General features: G+C 36.8%; 1 protein-coding gene across 5 annotated transcripts in view; it reads left to right on the forward strand.

The window, feature by feature from the left end:
• The window catches only part of Grik1 (glutamate ionotropic receptor kainate type subunit 1), a 378892-nt gene that overhangs the window by 338136 nt on the left and 15397 nt on the right, over positions 1–25359 (forward strand). For 4 of the 5 annotated variants that reach the window (XR_010048588.1, XM_063252525.1, XM_063252527.1 and 1 more), the window contains exons 12-15: positions 2848–2966; positions 6953–7170; positions 19354–19579; positions 24245–24495. Coding sequence is in view for 4 of the 5 variants with exons in the window: in XM_063252525.1 (XP_063108595.1) it covers positions 2848–2966; positions 6953–7170; positions 19354–19579; positions 24245–24495 (814 nt within the window). In the remaining variant the exon portion in view is untranslated. The remainder of the gene's footprint in view (positions 1–2847; positions 2967–6952; positions 7171–19353; positions 19580–24244; positions 24496–25359) is intronic. The other variant, XM_063252528.1, reaches the window with a different exon arrangement.

Consider the following 25359-nt stretch of genomic DNA (forward strand, 5'->3'; position numbering starts at 1 on the left):
TAAGAAGACCAAATATCTAGAAGCAATATTAATTACATTTTATGATTTTTTGCTTTCTTCTTAAAAAATAAACTTTTTAAAAGGTCACATATGACCAAAAAAAAAAAAAAAGAATAAAACAGAAAATCCTTGAAAGTATATTCCAAGGTTATAAAACAAACCCAAAGCCTATGTTGCTGTTTCAAATGGAACTTCTCCTTTTATAGGACAAATGGATCACCCTCTCTTAAATGCAGCCCAATATCCACTCTCAGCATTAAAAATTTGCTTAGTTAGAGAACTTTGGTGTCAGAATTGTTTTATGCCTTCCATTCAAATGTGAACTGCACCTGAAGCATAAACTCAAAGTGAATTTTCCCATTTCAACATAAGGCCACGCTGCCACATGCAAGTTTTGACACAGTCTAAGTACATTTGCCCCTTTTGTTGTTATTTTGCTGAAACTCAGGACAGAGTTGAGAGCCACATGGGATGAGCACTTTCAGACTGTCATCAGTGTGGGTCGTGTATTAACCTTTCCCCCAGACCTCCTGATGCCAACATGCAGTCCTGCTGGCTATAGTTAAGCAATTGTTAGGAGTTTCAAGCTGAAACAGTTTTATCCAGGTAATAGGTAGGTCTACTGCACTGTAAAAAAAAAAAAAACCCGGTGTCTCAAACCACAATATCATGTCATTCATTAATATTCCTCAGTGCCCACGCTCCCAAACTCTCTCAGAATCGGAATCCAGAGATAACAAGCAAGTACAATCACATTGCTGTTTAGCCAGTTTTCTTTTTTGCCACAGAAAATTCAATTAATTGCTCACTTGCAAGTGCAAAGTGTGACCTACTAAAAAGACCAAATTAAAAGCAGCGTTCCAAAGAGGTGAGTTCATGGATCAGAGAATATTAGGAGGATACACAAAATAGCAGGGAACAGGCAATTGACAGTTGAATTTATATTGTATTTTTAAAAAAACCCTTCTCTTAGATGCATTAGCCTCCTAATTTATTGCAATTAATATTTGTAAATTACTGTGCAAACAACAATGGTATTGTTTAAGTAACAGCATTTTACTCTGCATGCTGTTTCAATTAGAAGGTTCATTAATATTGGTATTCATTCCTTCAGCTCAGCAAATTGTTATTGTTCTAAGGATGTATAAATTCAAAACTTAATTATACTGTTGAAACAGTAATTAAAATATGTATTGGCATGGCACTGTCAATTAAAGCTATATTCATAAGCTTCAGGAACTTCCACTTCCAGTTGTGTGGAAGATGCAAAAAGAATTGGACACCTTTAAGGTAGGGTAAGCCCCACCCAGGCTGTTATCCCAATGTCCCTAACACTTAACAAGAAGCTACTGCACATTTTCCAGAAGAGGTTTAGAAAAGAGTTTCTTACTAGGAGGAACTATCTTCCCAGTTCCTTGTGCATAATTCACAGTAAGTCCTCCTTTTTTGCTGTAGAAAATATATTCTCCTTCAGCTCAGGTCTCCCTGATGTGTCAGCAGCCTGCCATTGTTTACTGCTGAAACCTTATGGCTGGAGAGTATTCCATATGTTCTCATCGGCTTTATGATATATTAACATTACTCTACCACTCCTGCTTGCGTTAAAAGGTCTCAGTGGCAAATAGCAAAGCGTCCCATGATAAGAATTATTGCATTTTAAATCATTTCCACATCACTTTGCTGGGTATCTGATAATATCTCTTTGGGCAAATAAGCACCTCTAGGCAAGGTATCCCAGAAAAATAACCTCAGAGTAAAGAATGCCTATGGCCCACACAGATGAGACACATGCTCAGAAAGTAGAGAAAGAACAAAAGAAGAGTTGTTTCCCAGATTCTTGTTTTAAATACCACTACCAGCTATATCTAAATCCATCTTCTTTACAAATAAATAAACTGAGACCAAAAAAATGCAATGAATTGTTCAAATTGACTTCATAGACTACTGGTTATTTTTCCAGAGACTTTTACTTCCTGTGGCCTATCACCTTGCAGACAAAGCTATATGTTACAGAAAACATATTTTTATGTAAGTAGAGTTGGAAATCAAGGGACTATGGACTATAGTTCGTGAAATAATTAGATAAAAAAAAAACACCTCAAGAAGCAATTATGAACCCAAAATTATTCAGCAAGTTATGCTACAGATCTAATACTAATCTACCTCTAAGCTTGGGCCATGATACCTCCAAATCAAAGTTTTATCTTTGTAATGAAGTGTTTTAATTATTGTTTCCATATACTACTTTATCCTAAAACTACGTAATACGTCCCAACTCCAACCCTGGTCCTCATTACTGCCCATGAGAGGTATTTTCAGCCATGCAGCTCATTTGCTGAACTATGAACTCACTATACCACTCATACTCCTGCTAAGCACCAGTCTGCAAAAACCCACTTATGGCAAGTCACCCTTATTTGTATCTTCTACAGGATCTAGTGATATAGTAAGCTGACATGTCAGTCATGATGCAATAGGTGTGCAATACACTCATCACAACTTGATTGGATAAAAGTTCATATGCAAGAAGCTTTCTTGCAGTCCATTCAGTTGTACACTAAGGTGGAAATGAACGAAAACTTGGAAGAATTCAGTAGACATAGGTCTGAGGAGTGTCATTCCAGCCAATCCAAAAGTTTTGCTTTCCCTCAAAATAAATATGGTAAACACTAACTCAAGGTTCTTCTGCCCACCAACTCTGGAAGTTTATGAATATGGCCTTTACTCCTAGGGTTGAGGCTCACATCATTAATTGTGGGGTTTTCTTCACCTCTCAGCAGGTTTTTCTGGAGTCCCATGTAGTGTATTTATCTGATATTTACAGACTGTTTCTGTTGACTACCACAGGTTTACACCTTATGAATGGTATAACCCCCACCCGTGCAACCCTGACTCAGATGTGGTGGAAAACAATTTTACTTTACTAAATAGTTTCTGGTTTGGAGTTGGAGCTCTCATGCAGCAAGGTACACCGGTTGCCCATCTTTGTCACACGCATCCCACAGTCTGCTGACAGGCTTTCATGCTGGTAAACTCCACCATGAAGCTAGAGGGTAGTCCGAAACACTGCCATAGGAGTTTTTAATAATAGCAACTGACTTTCAAGCCAGTTCTAAAGACGAAGACAGACCTATGATGTAAATGGAACTCCTTTGTTAATATCTAAAATAACACTCTTATCTATCAATGAATACCATTATCCTTTGGGTAGCAAAGGATAAAGTGCCTTAGAAATTATTTACAAGTTTGCATAGATGGAGGTGTTGATCATTTTCTTTTTGATGGTTACTCCAGAAGTCAAATAGTTAAGACCAATGGAATTTAAATCTTTTTTAAAGATTAAATTCACTTACATTCCTCCAATTGGTGACAGTCTCTAAAACTTTCACTTAACTGCCACTCTGACCATCCCTACTGAGATTCATCTTAGCCTCTCGGTAAATTTTCACAATCTTTCTCAATTGATATCCATAGCAACAGTAAACTATAGAGGTTGAGGGAATAAAATTCCAGTCAGAAAAAAATGTAATAAACTGCATATATGTTCTGTCATTTAAGGGATTTTGCTATTTTTGCAAGGGGAAGAGAGAGTTATTTCAACATTTGGAAGAAATCCCTCTCTTTCATGGATTTTCTTCAGCTTGTATTCTAGGCATATGGTCTAGAAAATACATCCAAGATTAAATGCTTTAATTTAAGAAAATCCTAAATCACAGATGCTGTTGTTTTTTGGAATATCTGCTCACTTGACAATAAAGCTGCAAAATAAATTGGCAAAAGAAAAATCCAACTGGGGTATACATTAAACATGTTTGCTATTTGGAAGTGAACCCAGCATTTTCATTAGGATGTTATTATGATACCATTTGAAATGCGTATATTCTGTCTTGAAATGAAGGAGAGGGAAAGGGAAATGAGAGAAAAGAAAAAGAGGCAAGAGAGAAAGGGGGAGAGAGAATTCTTAAGTTTCTCTAGTATAAAAATACCAAATAATTGAAGAAAAGGGGCAGTTAAGCAGAGTGTATTCGGAAAAGTAGGTAGACACCACCTGATTTACTAGAAATCACTGGTGTAAATTTAGAGCACAGCATAGAGCACTGTAAGTCCCATAAGAATCCCCCATCAGAAGCCAATCTTGAGAGTATTCTTCACACTAGTGAACACTTTCAGATTGAAGAGCACCTTCCATTCACTACAAACTGCCCTCATCCAGCCGACAGAATGGAAAACAATACATTTGGGCTTCCCAGCACAGGCAGCAGACCCGCACACGTGGAGGCTGCGGTTGCCTTCTGCTGAGCGCGCACACCCACCCCAGAACTTCTCTTTCATAACTGCCTGCTTGGAGTTTACCATCATCCACAGCAAACTGTGGGATGCAGTGTCTGTTAGTTACCACTACCTTGGGTACATGACAGTCAGCCCCAACCAGACTCTGCTTGTCTTTCAAGAAGTGTGTAAACATTTGTCAGGTGCAACAAATGTTTCCACGCTCAGCCGTGGGGTGCTCGCGACTGTTGGGACGTCTGTCCTTGGCACGCGGAGTGGAAGCAGGTACCTGTGCTCTCTCTCGTTTGCAGAAGCTCGTCACTGTACTCAATTGGAAACCATTTTGTTGGATTTCTTTTTGGATGTGATGATCAGACTTTCTCTTTTCTACAGAGCGTGAGCAAAGTCTGGATCGGGATTGGCTGTCATGTCTGCCATAAAAGGCACTAAAGAGATTCAGCAAGTATTGTCTCACACCCCAGACATTCCTATGGTGCTTTTCTCTACTGTGATTGCTTTTGTAACTCCTCCTCCTCCTCTCGAGTCCCGAACTTAACGTAAATCATCTCTTCTTGAAGGAAGCCCTAAATATATCACTGTATACTAAGAATCATAATTCACAAAATTATGTGAAAATTTCAGAAAACACAAAGGGACGTGAAGTAACTGAATTGATGCCGGGTACTGAGAGTTTTAAATACAATTTCAGTAGGTTTATTGAGTGGTTTTCTAGTTTCCAAAAGAGCTTCGTCCAAATTCGTAAATATTTATCTTAAAGTGAGAAAGCCATGAGTTTACATTAAATGTTAACAGTTGGTTATTTATGTGTCTGTCCAGTTTTACTTCCATATTGATAAATAACTGTACAAATATATGGATTCAAAAGTTCATCTTTTCATAAATACAGCCAAATTACATAAGGATAAATTTACAGCAGAAAAGCTGTACCTATAAACCAAGAAAAATACTTCTATTAAATCTGTTCTTTATTTCCCATGGCTATTTTATTAAATAAATGCCATTTTAATGATAACCAGCTAAAGATCTAAAATAATATAACATTGCCATGGGGCTGCTAGATCAATTAAGTACAAAGATATGAAACAACCTTGGGCTTTAAACACACACACCCATCGGCATATAAATCCCATTAAGCCACAAGATTAAAACAACAGCAACAAATTATTCCACTAAATCCTTGCAGGCAATTTACTGGAAACTATTATAAATTTTTGTATTATTACATGCTCAAGTTCAAACAAAAAAAAAAGAAATACAAATTGCAGTCAAACTATTTACCTCATTAGAAGGGAGTAAAGCACAAAGCATCTAACAGCTTTACGAGGACATTTCTGTTTATTCAAAGGCCAGAAACTGCTGGCCTCCATCAGCTTGTCACCAGCCGTCAGCTGGCTTTGATTTCATGAGCAATCTGTACATCTCTTTATAGATTAAACCCACATAAACTCATTTATTTATAGATTGGCAGACTCTAAATTTTCTTTCCATTTTAAACCATCGTTAAGTACAAAATTGCAAAACACCCAATCATTTTTCAGAAAGGAGCCTATAAATCAGATGTTTGATCTGCTGTACTTTTGGGGATTTTAAATTTAAGTTGTTCTTCCTCCACTCTTTGGTCATATAAACTCCTCATGCCTTCAGGTTCATTAAAGAAATGTTAAGTACACAGCCAAGGGTGAATTTTAGGCAAATGGACTAACCAAAATCCATCTATGAATTAGAGCGAACTCAATTGTTTTTCTGGTCTCTTTTGATTCTGCTACTGAACTTATAAATATCCCCGGCCCCATTAGACTAAAACTGAACTAGACTTCTTTTCAAGATGTAAATTTAGTCCATAAGCCCTTTCTTTGAGCGAGAAAAATTTTTCTTGGTGAGCATATTATGTGCCTTTATGTCATTTTTTAAAACATAACCATGAACCACCTAAATATCCAAAATGTATATTCTTACGAGGAAGGGCTCTCTCCACCTGAGAAACAACCAGGTTTTGAGTACAATTAAGAAATAGTACTTAATTAAAAGACAAAGGTATGCTTTTCAGAGAATAAATATTTTGTTAGCCAAATAAAATTGTACATCAGAAAAAAGAATTGTGACTCTAAAAGGGATAAAAAACAAAAAAGATTCATTCACTGTCAAGTACGGTGGCATCTTATTTAATTTTGTTTTCAAAATTCCAATATTTTATTAAAGTGCATGTGACAAATGTCATAATGTTAAGCTTTGAAAAGTTTCTCACAGTCCTTAATCTTAAATAATAATAAATATTTTAAACTTTTCATAATAACACAAAGACCCAGAAGGTCTTATTTCACGCTATAAGATTCATTTCAGACAATAATAAAAAGTCAGAAGCCTTAGGATGGATGTTTCAATTGTAAGCAATTAAAGTACTAAATTATAGGCATATAATACCCCAGGATTAAAGCTATTTTAACATCACCAATCATTGACAAATTATCTTTTAATAGGAAGTGGTGATTTTAAGAAAGGATCATATAGACTTTGCTCCATTTACAGAGAATGCATTTATTTCATCTATAAGCAACACAGTAGGTCCTTGATGCACTTATCTCCCTATGGTAGTGTCCAACTATAAGCCTTCCCTCTTCTCCTGACTGTGCTTAACACCTTTACTCTGATGATACCGTCACAGGATCAGAGCTGATGCCTAAGGCTCTCTCGACCAGGATAGTTGGTGGAATATGGTGGTTTTTCACCCTAATCATCATTTCATCCTACACTGCCAATCTTGCTGCCTTCTTGACAGTAGAGAGGATGGAATCCCCCATAGACTCAGCAGATGATCTGGCAAAGCAAACCAAGATAGAATATGGTGCTGTCAGAGATGGATCAACAATGACCTTCTTCAAGGTAAGAACCTGCCGAAGTGTTCACGGTGGTTACTTCACACTGGAGAGAAAAAGGAGCAAATAATAATCTGTTGGGGTTTCTTTGTACCAGGGATTAAACCCACAACTTCACACTTTCTGTTCAGTTTAAAAGGAAATAGATATTGGAAGACTTTTTAATGAAATAAAATTTATAATAATATGATCCCATTAAAAGAAACCCCTGTGCCTTCAGTGACCAGCATGAAGCAGTTTCTTTCTTCTGTCATTTCTCTGATTTCCAGTGTGATTCACTAAGATCCACAGGTCAAGATGCTCTTGGTCTTTACTGCAGTGCTGCCTTTCAAACACAGTCTGACCACCTGTTAATTAAACACTCATTATGGAAACCACAAGATGAAGATTCTTTAATCCAAAATTCTGACAAGCAACATGTTAGAATATTATCATTTTGTTCTTTTCCTTCTGTACTTGTACTTGATGAGGTAGAAGCAGATGACAAAAAAAAAAAAAAAAAAAAAACAGCAACAAAATCTTGTGTGGGTATTCCAATTTAGTTATTTTAACCAGAAAACAAGGAAACAAGGAACTCTATTATTGTTTGTAGCAATGAAAGACAGTTTTCCCATCCATGCCTGAAGCTTCCAGTAGCTGTGAGAGCCTTTTGTGGCACCAAAGGAGAATTAAATTAGAGTGGATTCATTTTAAGGTCAAGTGCATTTCACTTTTCAGATCTTCTTAATTACTTAGAATAATGAAACTGATTTCTGCTTTGCTTATGGTGTAAGCCTTAGTACTTTTATTACCAAATCTCAGATACTATAATTCCTGAGAGTAAAGGAGGGGATTTTAGTATATCTGCTAGGTTTAGAGATCACAAAGCTTAGTCTACAATGAAGCGAACAAGACCCTCAGAAGCTGAGCTATCTACTTGTAGTCACCTGTTCCCTGACTGAGAGGTGCTAGCATTGCTTTTAAGAAACACTGATGGAGGTAAAGGTAGCCAAAATAAACCCTTGTGAAATTTTACACTCAGATTATCAATAATGAAGTTGTTAGCCCAGGATGAAATAGATTGCTTTGATTTATGAAGAATATTAACTTAGAAACAAAACTAAGGGAAATACAAAAATGTACTCTCTCTTTGCATAACAGTAGTAAGCAGATACTAATGCCATGAATTTTAGCATTATTATATCATTATATTAATAATGATAAATAAGAGTTATTTGTATTACAAATGAGCTACTTGAAGATTTTTATCAAAGAGGAGACTAACACAAAAATAGGATTTACTTTCCCTAATGTTAAGAAAATTGTTTAAGCACTTTTTAAGAACAATGTCATTGGTGGAATGAATGCATAAATCATGATGATTGTCTCTTAGACAGTGATATTTTAAGAAGAAACAATAATAAACATATGGCTTTCCCAGTTTCTGAAAGTATTTTCTTAAACTCTAGTGTAAAGAGACATAAGTTACCGCAGCCTAGTGATACACCATGGCTCTTGCCAGAAACTAGGTAGTCACTTGCTAGACACATAAGACAGAGCAACAGTGCCAACATAGGCTCCAATGTATCTGAAAGACTGTCCCAAATCAAAGGGTTTTAAGACAACTGTGATAATATATGTCTGTAATCCTAGTACTCTAGGAAGCTGATGCAGGAGGATCTCAAATCTGAGCCCAGGCTGGGTATCTTAAAAACCCACTAAGATCTTTGTCTGTCTGTCTATTTCCAGATAGGTAGATAGATCGATAGATAGATAGATAGATAGATAGATAGATAGATAGATAGATAGACAGGGATATCAATGATGTAGATATATAACAAAAAGTGGGATGTAAGTTTGGTTGGGTGTGAAAAGTTTAAAGTACCAAGGAACAGGCTATTTAAAGCAGAAAAGATACTCTGTTCTTCCAGATTTGCACTGCCGATGCCAAAGGAAGACTCCAGGATGCTCTTTAACAAAGCAGTAGAGTTGCCTTTGTCCCTGTGTGAAGGACCTGCGTATTCACAAAGCGCCCCATATTCACTTGCATGCCTTTCAGAACATGCAGAATGCTGACTCCATTTCTGTGACAGGACCCTGGGGTGACATCATGAAGATGGCACTACTCTCAACTATGCTCCCTGGGATTTTTCAGAAAGGGCTCCTGCTTGCTCTTTAGACCTGAAAAGGAGAACAAAGGAAAGGGCTCACTCAGATCTCCAGACAAATGATCAGGCAATATGCATTTTGAAGAGAAAGAACAGAACAACAGTGCAAAACGCAGAAGCCCCTTTGTAAGGAAACATACAGGTCCTATGGGCTGTGGCAAAGGCATTTCTACTGCTTTGTCAGAGAGCAGCCCCGTGGTTCCTTTGGCATTGGGCATGCAAGGATGGACAATCTCTTCTTAATATCCCACTTCCTGGAGCAGCCTTTAAAACTCTTCAGGTCCGCCTAGCTGCACCCCCAGCTGTGCTTTATACATTTATTCCTTTCTTTGCTGTGCTTGCTTGCTTGCTCCTTAAAACAGAGTCTTATTATGTGGTTAAATTATGTAGGCTGAGTTTAAATTTGCACGTTCCTTTCTGAGGCTCCCAGAATGCTGGGATTGTAGGTGTGTGCCACCTTACCCTGCTTAAAACTCTGTGATATTAGTAAATGAGGTAAATCCATGAAAATAGCAGCAGGTACAGCACTAACCCTGAGCTGCCCACTCTATTTCTAAATGTTTTACACTTATTGTCTTATTTCTTAGAAAGGCCAACCGAGGGGAATACTAATGTTGTCCCCATTGTACGGTGAGTGAAACCAGGCACAGACAGGGTGAGTGGCTTGCCTCAAAGTCACAAAGCTCGCAATGAAAGAGCCAAGATGCAGCCAAATCTTACAGAGCTCTACCAAGTTAGCTTCCCAAGGAAACAGAGTGTTCGGCTTTGTTTACTGTTACATTACCAGAATTTAAAACAGTGCCTGGCATGTAGTGGGCACTCAGAAAAAAACACATCATCAGTAAATAAACAAAAGCACAAATCAATGATGCAGAAAAGAAAGAGAAAAAAGAGACAGAGACAGAGACCGAGATAAAGAGACAGAGACTAGGATCGAGCGGTGGATGGATACATAGACCTTGTCAGGAAGAATCTGGCAAAAGTTAGCTTGTGGCCCAGCAACTCTATCTCAAGAAGGAATTTATTTGCAAAAAGAGAACAAGGACTGAATCAGATTTAGTTCTCCCCTTGAGGGAAGCAAGCTGTCAGAAAGCTTTGGAGGGATACATACTCAGAGTTCTTAAGCTGGATTATTTCTCCAGGGTAAGAAATGTTTGTGATTTTTAGTTCTCAGGTGGTTTCACCCTTAGAATCAAATAGGACTCGGTGCCGTGGTGTCTCTACATTAATAATGCTTCACCTTTGATGGGTCACCCTGGCCTCCCTCCCTTCCTCTCTCTCTGAAGTCAAAACAATGACCTCTTGAGCTGTATCGTGAATAAGAAAAGCTATATGTGACACATCTGCCCAGTTGTTAGAGAAGTCACTTCATCAAGTGGCCCCACCTGACCCCACTGACCATGAGGAATCTTCTAGTAAGAACCATGTTCTCATCACACACAGTGCAGTGAAGGTTTTGTTCTCCTTGGCAGAATCCCAATGGCAACAACCTGCTCTTTCTCCTGCAAGTTAATTTAAAATAATTTTACCACTAAATAATAGGCCATTGCTGGGATCAGAGATATTACCAAAACCCAAGATGAAACACAATACACTAATCTCACATGTTTCTCTCTAGGTCACAAGCAAGGGATGTTTGGAGAGAAGTATCTCCGTAGAAGGATTGTCCTGAAATTGTTCACTAAAATTTCAGTCAAAATCCATTGATTTTTTTTTCCTAAAATTTGCTAGTCTTACAAGCAGCATGATACTTTAGATTCCAGAATACCAATATTCAACTCTCAATATGAAAAACCCCATAAAATTTGCTTTAAAAGTAGTTCCAGTAAAGTTCCACTATCCATTGTCTGAATTCAGGGAAGGCAGAAGAGATAAGCTAAAAAGTTTAAACAGTGTGGGAATTAGACAATATGTGTCTGAAACAGAGGAGGCTACCTCATCATCAAAGATTTGCTTATACCAAAGGACTAGGATTAAATCATAAACTAAACTTCTAGAGTTTTAAATGGAGCTGGTACAACCCATGAGGGAGAGAATTAGTCTATATTTTGTGACCAAATTCCCAGCAAATGATACTTATTTGACACTACAAGTTTATTTTTTACACATTCATCAGCACTCTGAGTCTTAAAGTCTTAAGCATCAAGGATAATATGATAGACTATTTGGTCAGAGGATATCAGTCACCACAAGGACAATTAGCATGGCAAAGTTAGAAAAACATGTGGCATTTCATCAGTCACTTAGATACCACTGGAGATGTCTTAAATTCTTTTCTGGTTATTAGGAAATCATTTTTCTCTCTTAATCAAGTCTTCAGTTACTTCATATATTCTGTTTATGAATCAGAGTATTCATAATTCAGAACTCCAGGGCAATTTAAGAGAATTTTTCAATAGACTTGATTCTTGGGATAAAACTAATAATCCAGTATTAACTGTATTTGTTTGCTGATAAGTGGCTTGGTCCTTCCTATTGATTTAAAGGTCTGAATGGTGGCGGCCTTCCTGACCCTCCTGTACCCATGAGACCACTAGCAGAACCTTAGGAGACATAAACAAAGAACAGTCAGCTTGTGCTCAAACTCAGTAGACGTAACTTGGGTACAGAGTCCCTAAGGGCCACGAGTTGAGGAATTTCCCTAGTGTGTACCCAGGAAAACTGAAAGCAGTGACAGTTGAATATAACTTTTCCTTTCATAAATGAGCACTTGAGATGCTACCAGCTTTTTGTATCTTTCATAGGAAACAAGAAATGTACAAAAATCTTATTCTTCATCCTTGTTGCAATTCTACTAACCTTATGGAACAGTGAAGTAGTCCAAACTCCACTGTCATTCTCACAGTGACAATGTAGCAATATATTAGGGTTTTTTTGTTTTGTTTTTTGGGGGGCTTCGGGGAGGCTGTTTTGTTTTGTTTTGTTTCTAAACTATGAAGGGATTGTCCTAAAGAAAATCTAAGAACAATTCGAGGCTTAAAACAAAAGATTTCTTCATGCTCTTTGTGAACCATTAGTCAAAGAAAATAATATGTTAGACTACAGATCAGAGTTTAGTAATATCTGCCAGTCTTTTCTGGCAGATATGACCAGCATCAAATGCTGAGATACAAATTAAAACCTACAGATCTCAGATCTGAAGCCAGATAGCCTGAGTTTAAATTCTGACTCCACAGCTAATTAGCTATGCAGACCGTGGCAAGTTACATTCTGGACCATGAGCTTCCTAAGTGCAAATTGAGGCTAATATCTAATTCATACATTATTTTGAGGATTAAGTAATAGAGATGATAGCTGCATAATTGCTTGCAAATAGAGAACAGTTTTAAAAGGCATATAACTGTTACACCAATAATATCATTGTCAACTTCATCAAGCTTTAATCTTGGCTAAGTCTTACTTTTCCACTTGCCTTGATTTAGAAACACTCCAGTTTGGCCTTTGCCCAGCTTTCCTGTTGTCAGTAATCTCTGGAATGTGTAGTTTCTGTCAATGGACAGAAAAATTCACAGAGAGTACCAGGACCCAGAGTCTCAAAGACTGCATTCAAAGGCCTTGTCAGGCTGAGACCCTAGTGCACGGAAGCTTTTCCTATGACTACACATTACATTTTCAGAAGAACCACTTCCCAGATTATAAGTATGCAACAGATGGCGAGGCTACCCTTGGAATTCAACTGAGGTGCAGAGTGAGGCTGTTCAATTTAACTCAGCTCAATTTATATTTTTTTCAGGATCTCCAATATGGCATCACTAAAGCTGGTACTGTAAGAGATAGGAAGGGGAAAACATATAAAATTTTGTGCAAGGCTTAAAAATCTGAATAGCAATAGAAAGAAAAGATGAAAGCGTGCTTGTTAAAGACAACATACCATGTGGCCAAGCATCATGCACTGTGTAGATAGAAGTAGCATGGACATCAGAATTCCTTGTGAGTCAAATTGGCTATGAAATACAACTGCAAGAAATACTTCTCAGGAGAATCTTGCCTTGTAACAAATCACTATCCTCCCAGCTCAAACCAGAGGATTACCTAGATTAGATCATGATTCAGTCTAAAATGACTTGGATAAAATAGATTTCAAAAAAAATCATAACAGACTTGTCATTTCTGACTTTCATGGTCTAAGGACTTTGGACCAGCTGTGGGAATAAGGGACGAGAGTAACCTTTATAATCTCCTTCCAGTGAGTGGTTAGGTGCCATCAGCAGCCCAAAAGACATTTTAAGGAAGTTACTAAGCACTGTCCTGATGGAACTGAAGCGATGAACTATTATGATGAGACAAATTTCAGACAGAAACAATCATTTAGGAAAGCACAGGATGAAAGAAACTTCTCTGCATAGTAAGACATTCTTCTTAAGAAGCTATTAGCTCACATTTGAAAGATCCAACTAATTTTAGCATCATTGCCTAAAAATGCTAGGTCTCTACAGGTTAAAATGTATTTGTCTGCAAAGAAATCTATGAGGTCAATTTAAGTTAACCTTTTCCAAAGCCTGATATATTGCCTGTAATGGACCAATTTCTAATTCTAGACAAGAGAAAAACATAAAACTATTTTATCAAAGATGCTTAAATCCCACTGAGAGAATTTTCTAAGGGAATCTATAAATTTTTAAAATGTTAGAGAATCTGAAAATGTCATAACTTTCTATCAACTCAAAATATGAGCATAATCAACTATAACAGTTATATGTATTTGGAAGACAGAGGTCCTTCACTACATAATGTTTCTTGTAATAGTTTTCCTTAAAAGCAATTGTTGTGAATTAAAATATTTTTAAATAGCATATATATTTATCATTGAGTCAAGTAGTATCTTCAATGATTCATTAGATAAAATAATCATTTAAAGGCACTATTCTTGTCTCATGTATTTGTTTTACAAGTTTGCATTTCTGAATAGCTGCTTTTTATGTCTTTGGTCGATTTTTAATGGGCTTCTTTAGGGGAATCATTTACCTAATGTAAAAGTAACTTGGAGATGTAAAAATGTAATTGTTTTGATATTTCATTTGTTCAACACGTGTGTATTTACCACATCGATACCATTACTTTTGATAAACAAAAAAATCAGTAATTTATTCCCAGTGTGTTTGTACATATGTAGATTTACATGCATACATAAAAATAAACATGAAATACAGATTTATATACAAAATCTTCAGACACACTGGTCTAAAGTAGAATTGCACAGCTAATGATTGTACTGAATAACAGGAATTAATACTTTCAATGAAACCCTATAACCCAGCTGGAAAAATAATGTGATAGGTACATTTAAGTTAATAAAAAAGAAACATTAGAGAGAGATTTCCATAAATGAAAATTGTGTCAATCTTAAAAGCATAGTACACCCCAGAATCTCCACAGACTTCATGCTCTATGGAAGGAACTTGCAGCTGAAAACAGCAGAGCTTGATGGAAGGCAAAATGCAAACAATAGCCACATTTTCTTCCAGATTCCAGTTGGTTCCCATCCTGAAACACTGTTTAAAATTTAAAGAAGTGTAAACTGTTAAAAGTCAGGTAAATAATTTCTATTACTGGCTAAGCACAAAGGTCGTCATAGCTCTTACCACAATGGAAACATCCTATACCTACTAACTTCAATTATTTCTTTAGAGAATTTTTTCCTCTGTTGAAGCATTCATGTCATGTGTTTGTGTTATATATTAAAACAAATGACTGATCCCTTATTTATTAATAACTCAGTAAAATAAGACTACTAGAGTCAAATCCTGGCTTTATCACCTTTTTCATGCAATGTACTATTTCCACATCTGTAAAGCAACTAATAGTAGCTTTCGTATATGATCACAGCAAAGATTAAGTAATTAAGATGTGCAATGGGTTCAGAGTAACGCTCAGATCACAGTAAACAGTCGGTGCTGGTTATTATTGCTATTTGCAATTACTTTTAAACTGTCCAAGACACATTGTACAGCATTTCCCAGTAAGTGTTTCATTCGCATGTCCTGCAGGGAGAAAAAAATAGAAATAAATAATGGCCATCAACACTGATCTCATAACACTCTCTTCAAACAGATTTCCAATGAAAAAATCTTATTCTCTGCCAACAATGTTTCATCAGGATCACGGTGGCTACATAATCAGGTTTAAACAGGCAACAAAAATTTATCTCTACCTGATGGTTTTTGAGGATTAAACAATATTCCTGGATGATTTCAGATTTCATAAATGTGGGCTTTTCATTTCTAGCAAGCTTTGCTAAGAAGCTCAGAGGACTTTACAAATATTCTAATTAACTTTTTGACATCTTCAATGAAATGAGGGACAATCACTGCTTCCATTTATTAGACATACTGTGTTTAATTTAAGGTGATCAGAAGCCTTATGACTGAGACTGCTGAAGATTTAGGAGTGCATAAACATGGACACAGACACTTTCATTCAGTTAGCTTATTCTTTTAATATTCATGGTAATTTTCCATCAAGCATCATCATACTTAAAGAATTACTAAGATTTTTATCTTCAAAATGAACAAAGATCCATTAAATAGGAAATATCTAATTTACTCCCCAAAATACTACTTTTTGGACCTAACAAAAATAAATATTACTGTGCATGTCATGACAGTACACAGAATTCAAGAGTGAGAAGAAAGAAGCCTCAATTCTCTACCAGTTCTCTTGATAACCAACTGGGATCTTCTGGATTGCACTTTTTGTCCCTGATTTCAAGATCAGAATGAATTTTATGAAGGGGCTGAACTACAGAGTAGAACCAATACATCAGGGGATCATTAAGAGAAACTCTTCCAAGCCTGAAGTTCTCCTAGCAGGATTTCAGTGGTGGAAAATTCACTGTACCCCCAGGTGCTTGAGCTGTCTACAGACATTTCTGTCTGTTCCTCAGTTGCATTTTTTAAGGCAAAACAGAAAAATGGGTAGAAATAATACAGACTTTCAGAAAAATAACTAAGAAATCAACACTAGTTAACATATCACACATTATCTTAGAAGTAGTTGCTCAAGTTACAAAATCAAAGCATAAAAAATGAACAGACAATCAAACAAAGACAGCGCAAACTATTCTTTTTGATGAACTAACAGATTCAGTTGCATTTTGGTCTTTATGGAATGCTAGGCTCTCTTGTATCTTAACCAGCCAAAGTTTTAGTGGAGTTCCACTAATTTATAGCAAATGCTATAAATTATAAAAAAGAGCTTTAAAAGAAACCAAAATGCTGCTTTTCTATTTTCCATTATGCTTACCATTATTAGGGTGGAACAAAAAAGCAAAGGATCAAAAAAGAAAAATAAAAAAACAATTTACAATGGTTCCTCTGCCTTCAATTTATTAGTCAAATTTCTACCAAGCAGCAGTTTTCTTAGAGAGAAGGTCCTACCCTCCACACTTTAAAGGAGTTTGTGCCACCTTAATTTCCCCTCTAGGAATTTGGAGAGCTCAAGCCAGAATAAACTTATACACCAAAAATATAGAGATGGATGCTGTCGTGCAATGGTCACAGCCTCGTGGAGCAATGACCCTCCAAGTGGCATGAAGAACAAGTTGGCTCAGAACATAATTTGGCACCGAGCTGCAGTGAAATAAGAGAAAAATACTGAGTAACAGTTCAGAGATCTTTCAGTCACTGAATATTGATATAGAACCAAGTATAAGATCTCTGATATCCTTAAGTAAGAGCTCTTTGCATTCTGCTGAGCACTCAAAAAGGTGTGGAATGAGTTGCTGACTAGTCAGATGCATAGAACCATGGATTGAAAACAATAAAATCCTTTACCACAGAACATCTGAGAACCACTCCTGATAGGGATCCCAGAGCAGCAGTGCAGGTTGTGTGCTGAATCTTACAGTGCCCTTTCCTGGTCTTTCCATTTCCTGGGTGCTGTAAGGATTTCTCATATTTTGTCCATGTAGAATGGAGGAGAGTACTGTATTATTTGCTTTTTGTACCTAACTTTCCTGTCCCCAAGAAAACAGTTTTCTAACTTTTTATAGTACTTAATGTTATTTAAATATAATAGAGAAAATAAATGTTTCATGGATTTTTTTTTAATTTGGAGGTTGATTCTTCTTTTGCATTAACATGAGATCGATTAGCAAATGACTCAGGGGACTACAGCAACCCACAAATACATTATATTTTCACATGTAGACCAAACAAGATTTAAGTCATTCTCAAAAGAATTTTGACTATACAGACAGCTGTCTTCTCCCAAAATTAAGATGATACAATGGAAACAGCATTGAGCCAGGTATGAGGGTCCTATGATCCAGCGTTAGCTCAAATATTAACTTGCTTTGTGATTTTTGTGAAGTCCCCAAACCTTTTCTACCAAATTTTCCTGTCTGTAAGAGTGGCAATTTGAATCTATTTCTAATGTCTCTGATAACTTTAAAAGTTCATACTTCAAAGAAAATTATTTTTCCTTAAGGTAGTTTCCTGATGGAGGAGTAATTTTCCAACTTGTACGTTACTAACAAAAGATAGCTTGACCTCCCCACATTTGTACAAATAGCTCTTTATGAATTTGGCATTGTCAGACTTTCAAGGCTGAAATCACACAACAAATGGACATGGGCCCTGACCCTCAAAGCATGCTTTTGTTATACAGACAGGAGTTTCAATTTGTAGATGTCTCTAAGGTTGAGCAGAACCTCTCAAGAGCTTAATCACCTCCAAATGGAGCCTACAAAATACCAATATCTATAAGGTATGTGTTTATTGAATTGTTATTTGCCTCACGAGATCTCTCTCAGGGAGCTCCTTAAATGTCTAACAATCCAAAATAAAGCCATCTGTCCTTGTCTAACTCGTGAAGCCTACAGAATTAAGCCAGGCCTCAAATATAATTAAAAATTAAATGAGACCCCTGGAATACTTGTGCGTGAATAACCCTGTTAGAGTTGATTTAATGGTATTCTACTCTTTGCTTATAGCCCAAATCGTGTTTTATTTTTAGGATGATGCGTTCTGTGCTTGCCGAGAAGTCTGGCTCATGTGTGTGAGCAATGTATGTGTATATATGAGAATAGATAGGGTTGGCTTGAAATTATGCATAATTCTCATAATGGCTTTTATCTTTGAAGTATATGGCGGAGAGAATTGAAGCAGATAAAGAAAAATTCAGAGGAAAAACTTACAATAGTATGGAAATTACATAGAAAAACACAAAATACCTAATCATAGATCACTATTCAAGAGACTGAAAAATTCATATCTGAGCAATATGAACATTTAGGCAGTACCTTTTAACACAAAAAAGAACATAATGAGGTAATGGTGCATATGTACAGATGCGTATATTATATATAGAGAGAGAGTTTATTGTTGATCTATCAAAATGTTAAAGAAAAGGAAAACCATTACAATACGTGCAAATAAAATGTACAGCCCTCATTTCCTAAAATACGATTGCAATGAAAAAAGTCATAAACATAAAAAGTCTGAAGTTTTCTGATCTGAATATTGACTTGAAAAGTTGCATGCAGATACTTAGAAAAGATAAGACTGAAGGAGAGTACTTTCTCAAATGAAGCAGAGACCACAAGTGATTTATCCCAGGCTTGTGCCCAGGGAAAGAATGCTGGTCAGCTAGAGAAGTTCACATCCCTGCAAACAACACGGTATCCCCCGATGGAGCTAAACCGTTGAGAGAGTAAACGAGTAGAGTCCTGGGGGGAGCCAGCCACCTCTGGGCCCAGGGGACCTTGATGCCCTCTTCTGAAGTCACCACAGTTCATTAGGCAACTGTATTATTGACACAGATGACCATGAATATCCTAACTGAAACCAAGGAGAGGACCTTGAGTTAATAACTCATGTGAAGCTATCAAGGTCTCGGCATTCTCTCCAGGGGCTCCAGGGCTTTCCTGTGGTAAATTAGGCTCTTCTGGGCTACCAGACTGAAGTCCCAGGGTCATCACTCTCAGGTCCCCACCTGAGGAGAAAGAATTTCTCCCATGGTATTTGAACCTATGTTGAGCGGCTTTGGGCGATGATCTTTTCCAGCTCTCTTCTGCTGGTGGCTGTGCTTTTTTCTCTCTGCAGAAATCAAGGATATCCACCTATGAGAAGATGTGGGCTTTCATGAGCAGCAGGCAGCAGACCGCCCTGGTGAAAAACAGCGATGAGGGCATCCAGAGGGTACTCACCACTGACTACGCCCTGCTAATGGAGTCCACCAGCATCGAGTATGTGACGCAGAGGAACTGCAACCTCACCCAGATTGGGGGCCTCATCGACTCCAAAGGTTACGGAGTGGGGACCCCTATAGGTAAGAGCGGCACAGAACTCATCTCATCCTTTGAGAAGGTCTGCCATGCCTTTAGCCGACTAAGGAATAAGAGAAATGTCACATAGGTCAGAGCCACAGCACATTTCAATTACTATTTCTTTCAAGTTCGATCACAGGCTAATGATTTAAGAATCTATAGGTTAGTCAGGCATGGTGGCACACTCCTGTCATCCCAGCACTTGGGAGGTTGAGGCAGGAGGATTGTTGCAAGTTCAAGACCAGCCTGGGCTACAAAGCATAGCAAGACTCTGTCTGAAAAAGACCAAAAAAAAAAAAAAAAAAAGTCTATAGATTCATTTTAATCCAAATATTTTAAAGAGAATATTTTCTTTGTTAATCTTCTTTATATTATTTTTTCAACACTTATATGCTTAGGTTTTTTTTCTGTCTGATGTTATATGAGAATGTAAGAAAATGAATTTTGCATGTAGATGACAATTCTGCATTTAGAAGAGTAGTGTTCCATGTCAACAGATGCGAAAGCAAAGCTCTCTCAAAAGCAAAAGGGTACATATTAAATTATAATTATAATTTCTCAGGCAATAAGCTAGCTGTAACAAATGGTAGCTATCTAAACCCTCCAAATATTGCTATACTTTAAAATCATATAGCACTGCTTTCCCTAGGGAAGTTATGGCCTTCTAAAAATCACACCCATACAATATTTTCTTTGTACAAAATAGTAGCATACACAATGTTCTTCTGTAATCAAAGATCAGTTACTGATTCCCTTTATATTAAAACTCCTTCTCCATTGTTTTCTTTGCTGTGGAAAGGTATAAAGTTATTGGATGAAATCAGCGTGCCCTTCTCAAGTGACTCTTTGGTACTTTGTTGGTAAGCCTTCCAAAAGAGAGGAATCAGAGTTCATCCAAACCACTGGATTAGTCCAAAAAGAAGAAATCATACTTAGATAAGCACCCCAAATCGATTTGATTTGTATATTTATATTATTTTATTATTTGGAAGGAATTGTCCAATTTTACCATCAACAACACATACATAGGCCAACAAATCTCATAAACTCGTATGCTGGGAGAGGCAGGAGGGAATGGGGCACTATGGGAAACTAGGAAGCACGTGACCCATCTAAAGGAAGTCTTGGTCAGTTGCAGACATGTGAGAATATGAAAACAAGTTTGTCTGATATTTCGTTTTCCTGAATAAAAACACATCCAAGTCTTACATGAACTTGCCTAGTGTTTTAATTTGGCAACTAATTAATTTCTTAAAAAGACCATGCATCTTATATTCAGTTTAATATTCAACCGTATTAATAACAATTTAATTAAACAAATAAGGCCAACTGTCCTCTGTATTTTCTATGAATGCATAGCTAATTCAACTCCTTATCTATCTAGTGCTAGAACTATGTGTTATATGGAAATTAACTTCATTGTTACTGTTATGTTTTATGCTTTCTAAATAAGGTCTTCTGCAGAATAATTAGGCTAAGATGGTGGTATATCTCTGACACACATGCCACAGCTGGCTGTTCATTATCATTGAGAGTTCTAGAAGTCACTGGGCTAGGAGATCTCTAATTGCTCTCTTGTCCTTTTATTTCTAAAAACTTTTCCTGATTTAAAAAATAAACAAACAAAACAATATTGTTAGTGAAGTGTATATTTTCCCCAAGTGGAAAATTGTCCCATAATCTAATCAATATGTGCCTCATTGCCTTCAGTAGGGTCCGTGGACATCACCTAAAATGTACCTTTCTCTGGCTTAAAAACATCTCTTCTCTCTAACCCTACTTTACCTCCTCATTTTAGAAAAGGGGCTGGGGCAGGTCAGACAGATCAGAGGAACTGTTGCTGTTGTTTTTTTAATATTGTCCCTACTGATTTTATCAAAATCTTTTTTTTTTTTTTTTTTTTTTTTGGTCTTTTTCATTTTTATCAGTACCGGGGATCGAACTCACGACCGCCTGCTTGCAAGGCAGGTGCTTATGCCACTGAGCTAAACCTCCAGCCCCGATTTTATCAAAATCTTGATGGTATGGTGGTAACATGGGATTAGTGCTGTGGAGAAGGAGCCAATGAGTTCCTTTCTGCTCTGATGCTAAATTAAGGCATCTCTCTGAAGATCACTGTTTGCATTCATGTGAATGAGACTGACTCAGTAATAAGCATCACCACATTTGTATATATTTATATATGTGTTATATTTATGTGCTTTGTACCAATATATCCATAGTATATATACACTACATATTGTATATAAAGCAAGGGAAGATTTACACTAGCTCATTTATTCTTTTTTATTTTTGCCAACCTTACCCATAACAAGTTTCAAAGTTGAAGAGCCTTCCTCCCTTCCTAGATGAAAAAGAAATATAGTCTAGGAATTTGTCATAACAGTTCTAAACCTGTCATGCTCTTAAACCAAAAACAATGAAGGAATAATTGGAACAGATGGCTGACTTCAGAGAGAATACATCCACGGGGGATACAGCTGTTGGAAAAATTTGTGAGCTGCTGCTTCTCTGATGAATTGACTCTTTAAGAAAGATCAGTTTCTATTCAGGAAGATCTTTGTGTATACATATACTTTTTTTCAAGCAATTGCAATAAGTCACTTCTGATGTCATCCAGTCCATTTAAGGAACAACAACAAAGCCTGAAAGTAAAATATATGCAAATATTTAAAAAATTCCACACACTTCTGGCCTTACCCAGACCAAGTCTCTTAAGGTTCTAAACTCTTCTTCTGCCATAGTGAAAAATAGACCAAATTGGCTCAGTCACAACACAAAATTGAAAACTTTACTTCTTAGCGGCTCTCAGGACAGAAGCGCAGGAAATGTGCCACCTGAGGAATTTAAAATAAAAACTTCAAGAGAATGAGAGCAGTTAAGGTTTAAACAGGTTACGGGCAGGCTGGAAATTACCTTCCTTAGAGACCAACTTTAAACAGGAATTGGATCTCCTCCTGTCTGAACTGCTTTAGGTTTTGTGCACCCTGAAGGCAGAAGGAAAGAAAGCATCAGTCAACATTCACCGAGGGCCGGTTGTGTGTACCCGGAAAGTCACTGTTAGGAGCACGGGCACAAGAAGTACTGTGCACTCTGCTAAGTACTTCCACACACTAGAAAGCTAAATGCTTCACATCTGCTCTATCCTATGAGTATGTTAATGGTGCTCATTTTAACATTACCATTACACTTGGGGTGTTTAAGCAAGCAGCCAATATCTTGTAATTTGACTTCCAGGCCCTATTTTCTCACCAAAATCTGTACTCTTAATTAGCAAGCCATAATCTCCCTCCAAAGCATTGTGTTCTTCTCTTAAACTTGATTCTGAGGGCTGACGATTTTTTTAAGAGTCTTAGGAAGAAAGAAATAATTGCCACAAACAACCTCTGCCTTTTAAATGCTAACCATGCCATGGGACATCAGGATACAGGGTGTGGAGACGGTAATGTGGGAGCATTTTCATGGAAATAACACTGAAAAATAAGAATTAAGGAGAACTGAGTTTTATTTTTTGGCTCTGTCAGTAACTATTAGCTTCATTTATACTTTCATAGTTGGATTTTTTTTCCATTTTTCTGCTAGCAGATTCGACTGTCTAACTGAGGATTTCTTGTCCTGTGTCTAATTTTTCAATTGCTTCAACGAAGAACTGCTTTAAAATGTATCAACAAAGACAGTCAGGATGTAGGGCTACTATTTTCCTACTAAGTAAAAGAAATGCTAGCAGAAATTTTTATCATTCAAGGAAAACTTGAGTTAAAGAATCTTGGGGGGTGTCTTCCTTTACATTAATTAATACAGAAAACCAGTATTGAGAAGTTAAGCCCATAAATAGAAGTTAATATCTCTAACCTTTACCTAATTAAGTGTTCACTCACACTACCACAAAATAAAGCATAAATATTATCGCTAAAGTCCTTGCAAATTTTCTAAACAAAACTGAATTTTCTAGGATCACTGGATTATTACCTCCTCCTCGAGATATTAGCTCCTCTTAAATTTAGGTCAGTATGGATAAACATCTATAACCAGTGTCTGCAAATTATCAGTGGCTTGCATAGCAAATGAATATTCTTTGACTTTGTCACAGTCTGATGTAGATTGAAAGAAAAGTTCTGCTTCATACAGTCACCTAAAGATTCAAATTCCTTCTACTTTGTAGTTCCACTATTTCTGAAACTCAGACTTCCTGCTGCATATTTAGGAAAAATGAAGGAAAAATCATTTTAGAAAGATTCATGAGAGAAATGTCATGCATGGGAAATATCTAATCAGTCACTCCTTTAAGAAGAGGAAATGGCCTAACGCAGCCACAATCGGAGATGAAAAAAAAGCCTTGAAAAAAGCTTAATAATCTAGATGATGGAATCTGTAGCTATGTGAAGAGATTTGTGAAGAACTCACCAGAACCAAAGCTGTATCATGCAATTCCTAACTCAGCTTTTCTAATTCTACAAGGAAAAAACAGTCTGCCCCAAAGTGAATCTCAGCATGTTAACTTTCCTCTCCTTAGATTTCAAAATATAGGATTGGTCTTTCCTGACCTTGGATAGTTACTGGACTGGGGTTTCACAGTAGCCCTACAATATTTACCAAAAAGATAATAAAACACACTGATGTCTTCTTCAACATTTCAGTGATCAGTCTCCAAATGACCCCCATTTCAGGCTCTCCTTACCGGGATAAAATTACAATCGCTATTCTTCAATTACAAGAAGAGGGGAAGCTGCATATGATGAAAGAGAAATGGTGGCGGGGAAACGGCTGCCCAGAAGAAGACAGCAAAGAGGCTAGTGCTCTCGGAGTAGAAAATATCGGGGGCATCTTCATTGTCCTGGCTGCTGGACTGGTCCTTTCTGTATTTGTAGCCATTGGAGAATTTATTTACAAATCACGAAAGAACAATGATGTTGAACAGGTGAGTCATCTCTTTTTAAGACTGGGTAGTTTTTAGTCTGAATTATCTGTCTTAAATTTGAGGTTTTTAAGGATGCTTGCTCTTTTTTTGGTAACAGTCCATTGAAGTAGATGCCCAGAAGAGCCATTTTTGAGTTAGAGCAAAGAGCTATTGAATACTTACCAGGTGCTACAAGCACTGCAACTCCATCATTTATTAATGAGAGAAAGGAAGAGCCTACACACTGAATCAAATTAGCACCATTTGGAATGACAGTGCAAAAATCCCAAACTCAGTTACTTTCTTGACAACTGTTTGTACATGGACAGAAACTGTAGACGCATCGAGAAAGAAGGAAATCCAAAATTGGAAAAGAATCTCCCCTTAGCATATGAGTAATGCAAAATAGTTTAGATAAAAGCAGTATTTGAAATTCAGCATTTATTTCTTTCAAGGTATTACTATTAAAAGAATAATTCACTCAACTTTTATCAGGAATATGATAACACAAAATAGCAATAAAATATATTTGAGACTTCATTTTTCAAAATTGTATTTAAGGTGATAGGATAATCACAATAGTCAAACATATTTGCTAACTTTATTTTTTCAAGGAACTGACACCAGAAATTTAGACTCTTCTAAAAAAGATAACTGTGATTTAAGATAATTCCTTTATAAGCATACTAGAATAAATAAAATGCAAAACTCATGGCCATTACTCTGCATTAGGCCACTCACTTAATTTAAAGATATTGTTAAAATTTTGCGACTATGGGATATTAATAACAGATCCAGCTTAATGCTCTGTTGTTTCTTACTTGAAATTTTTAATGATATCTTTAACAAGGAGTCTTGCATTTTCCTTTTGCGCAGTACCCCACA

This window comes from Cavia porcellus, unplaced genomic scaffold (assembly GCF_034190915.1).
Source record: "Cavia porcellus strain 051 isolate PalLab524CR breed Dunkin Hartley unplaced genomic scaffold, mCavPor4.1 scaffold_7, whole genome shotgun sequence".
Lineage (NCBI taxonomy): Eukaryota > Metazoa > Chordata > Mammalia > Rodentia > Caviidae > Cavia > Cavia porcellus.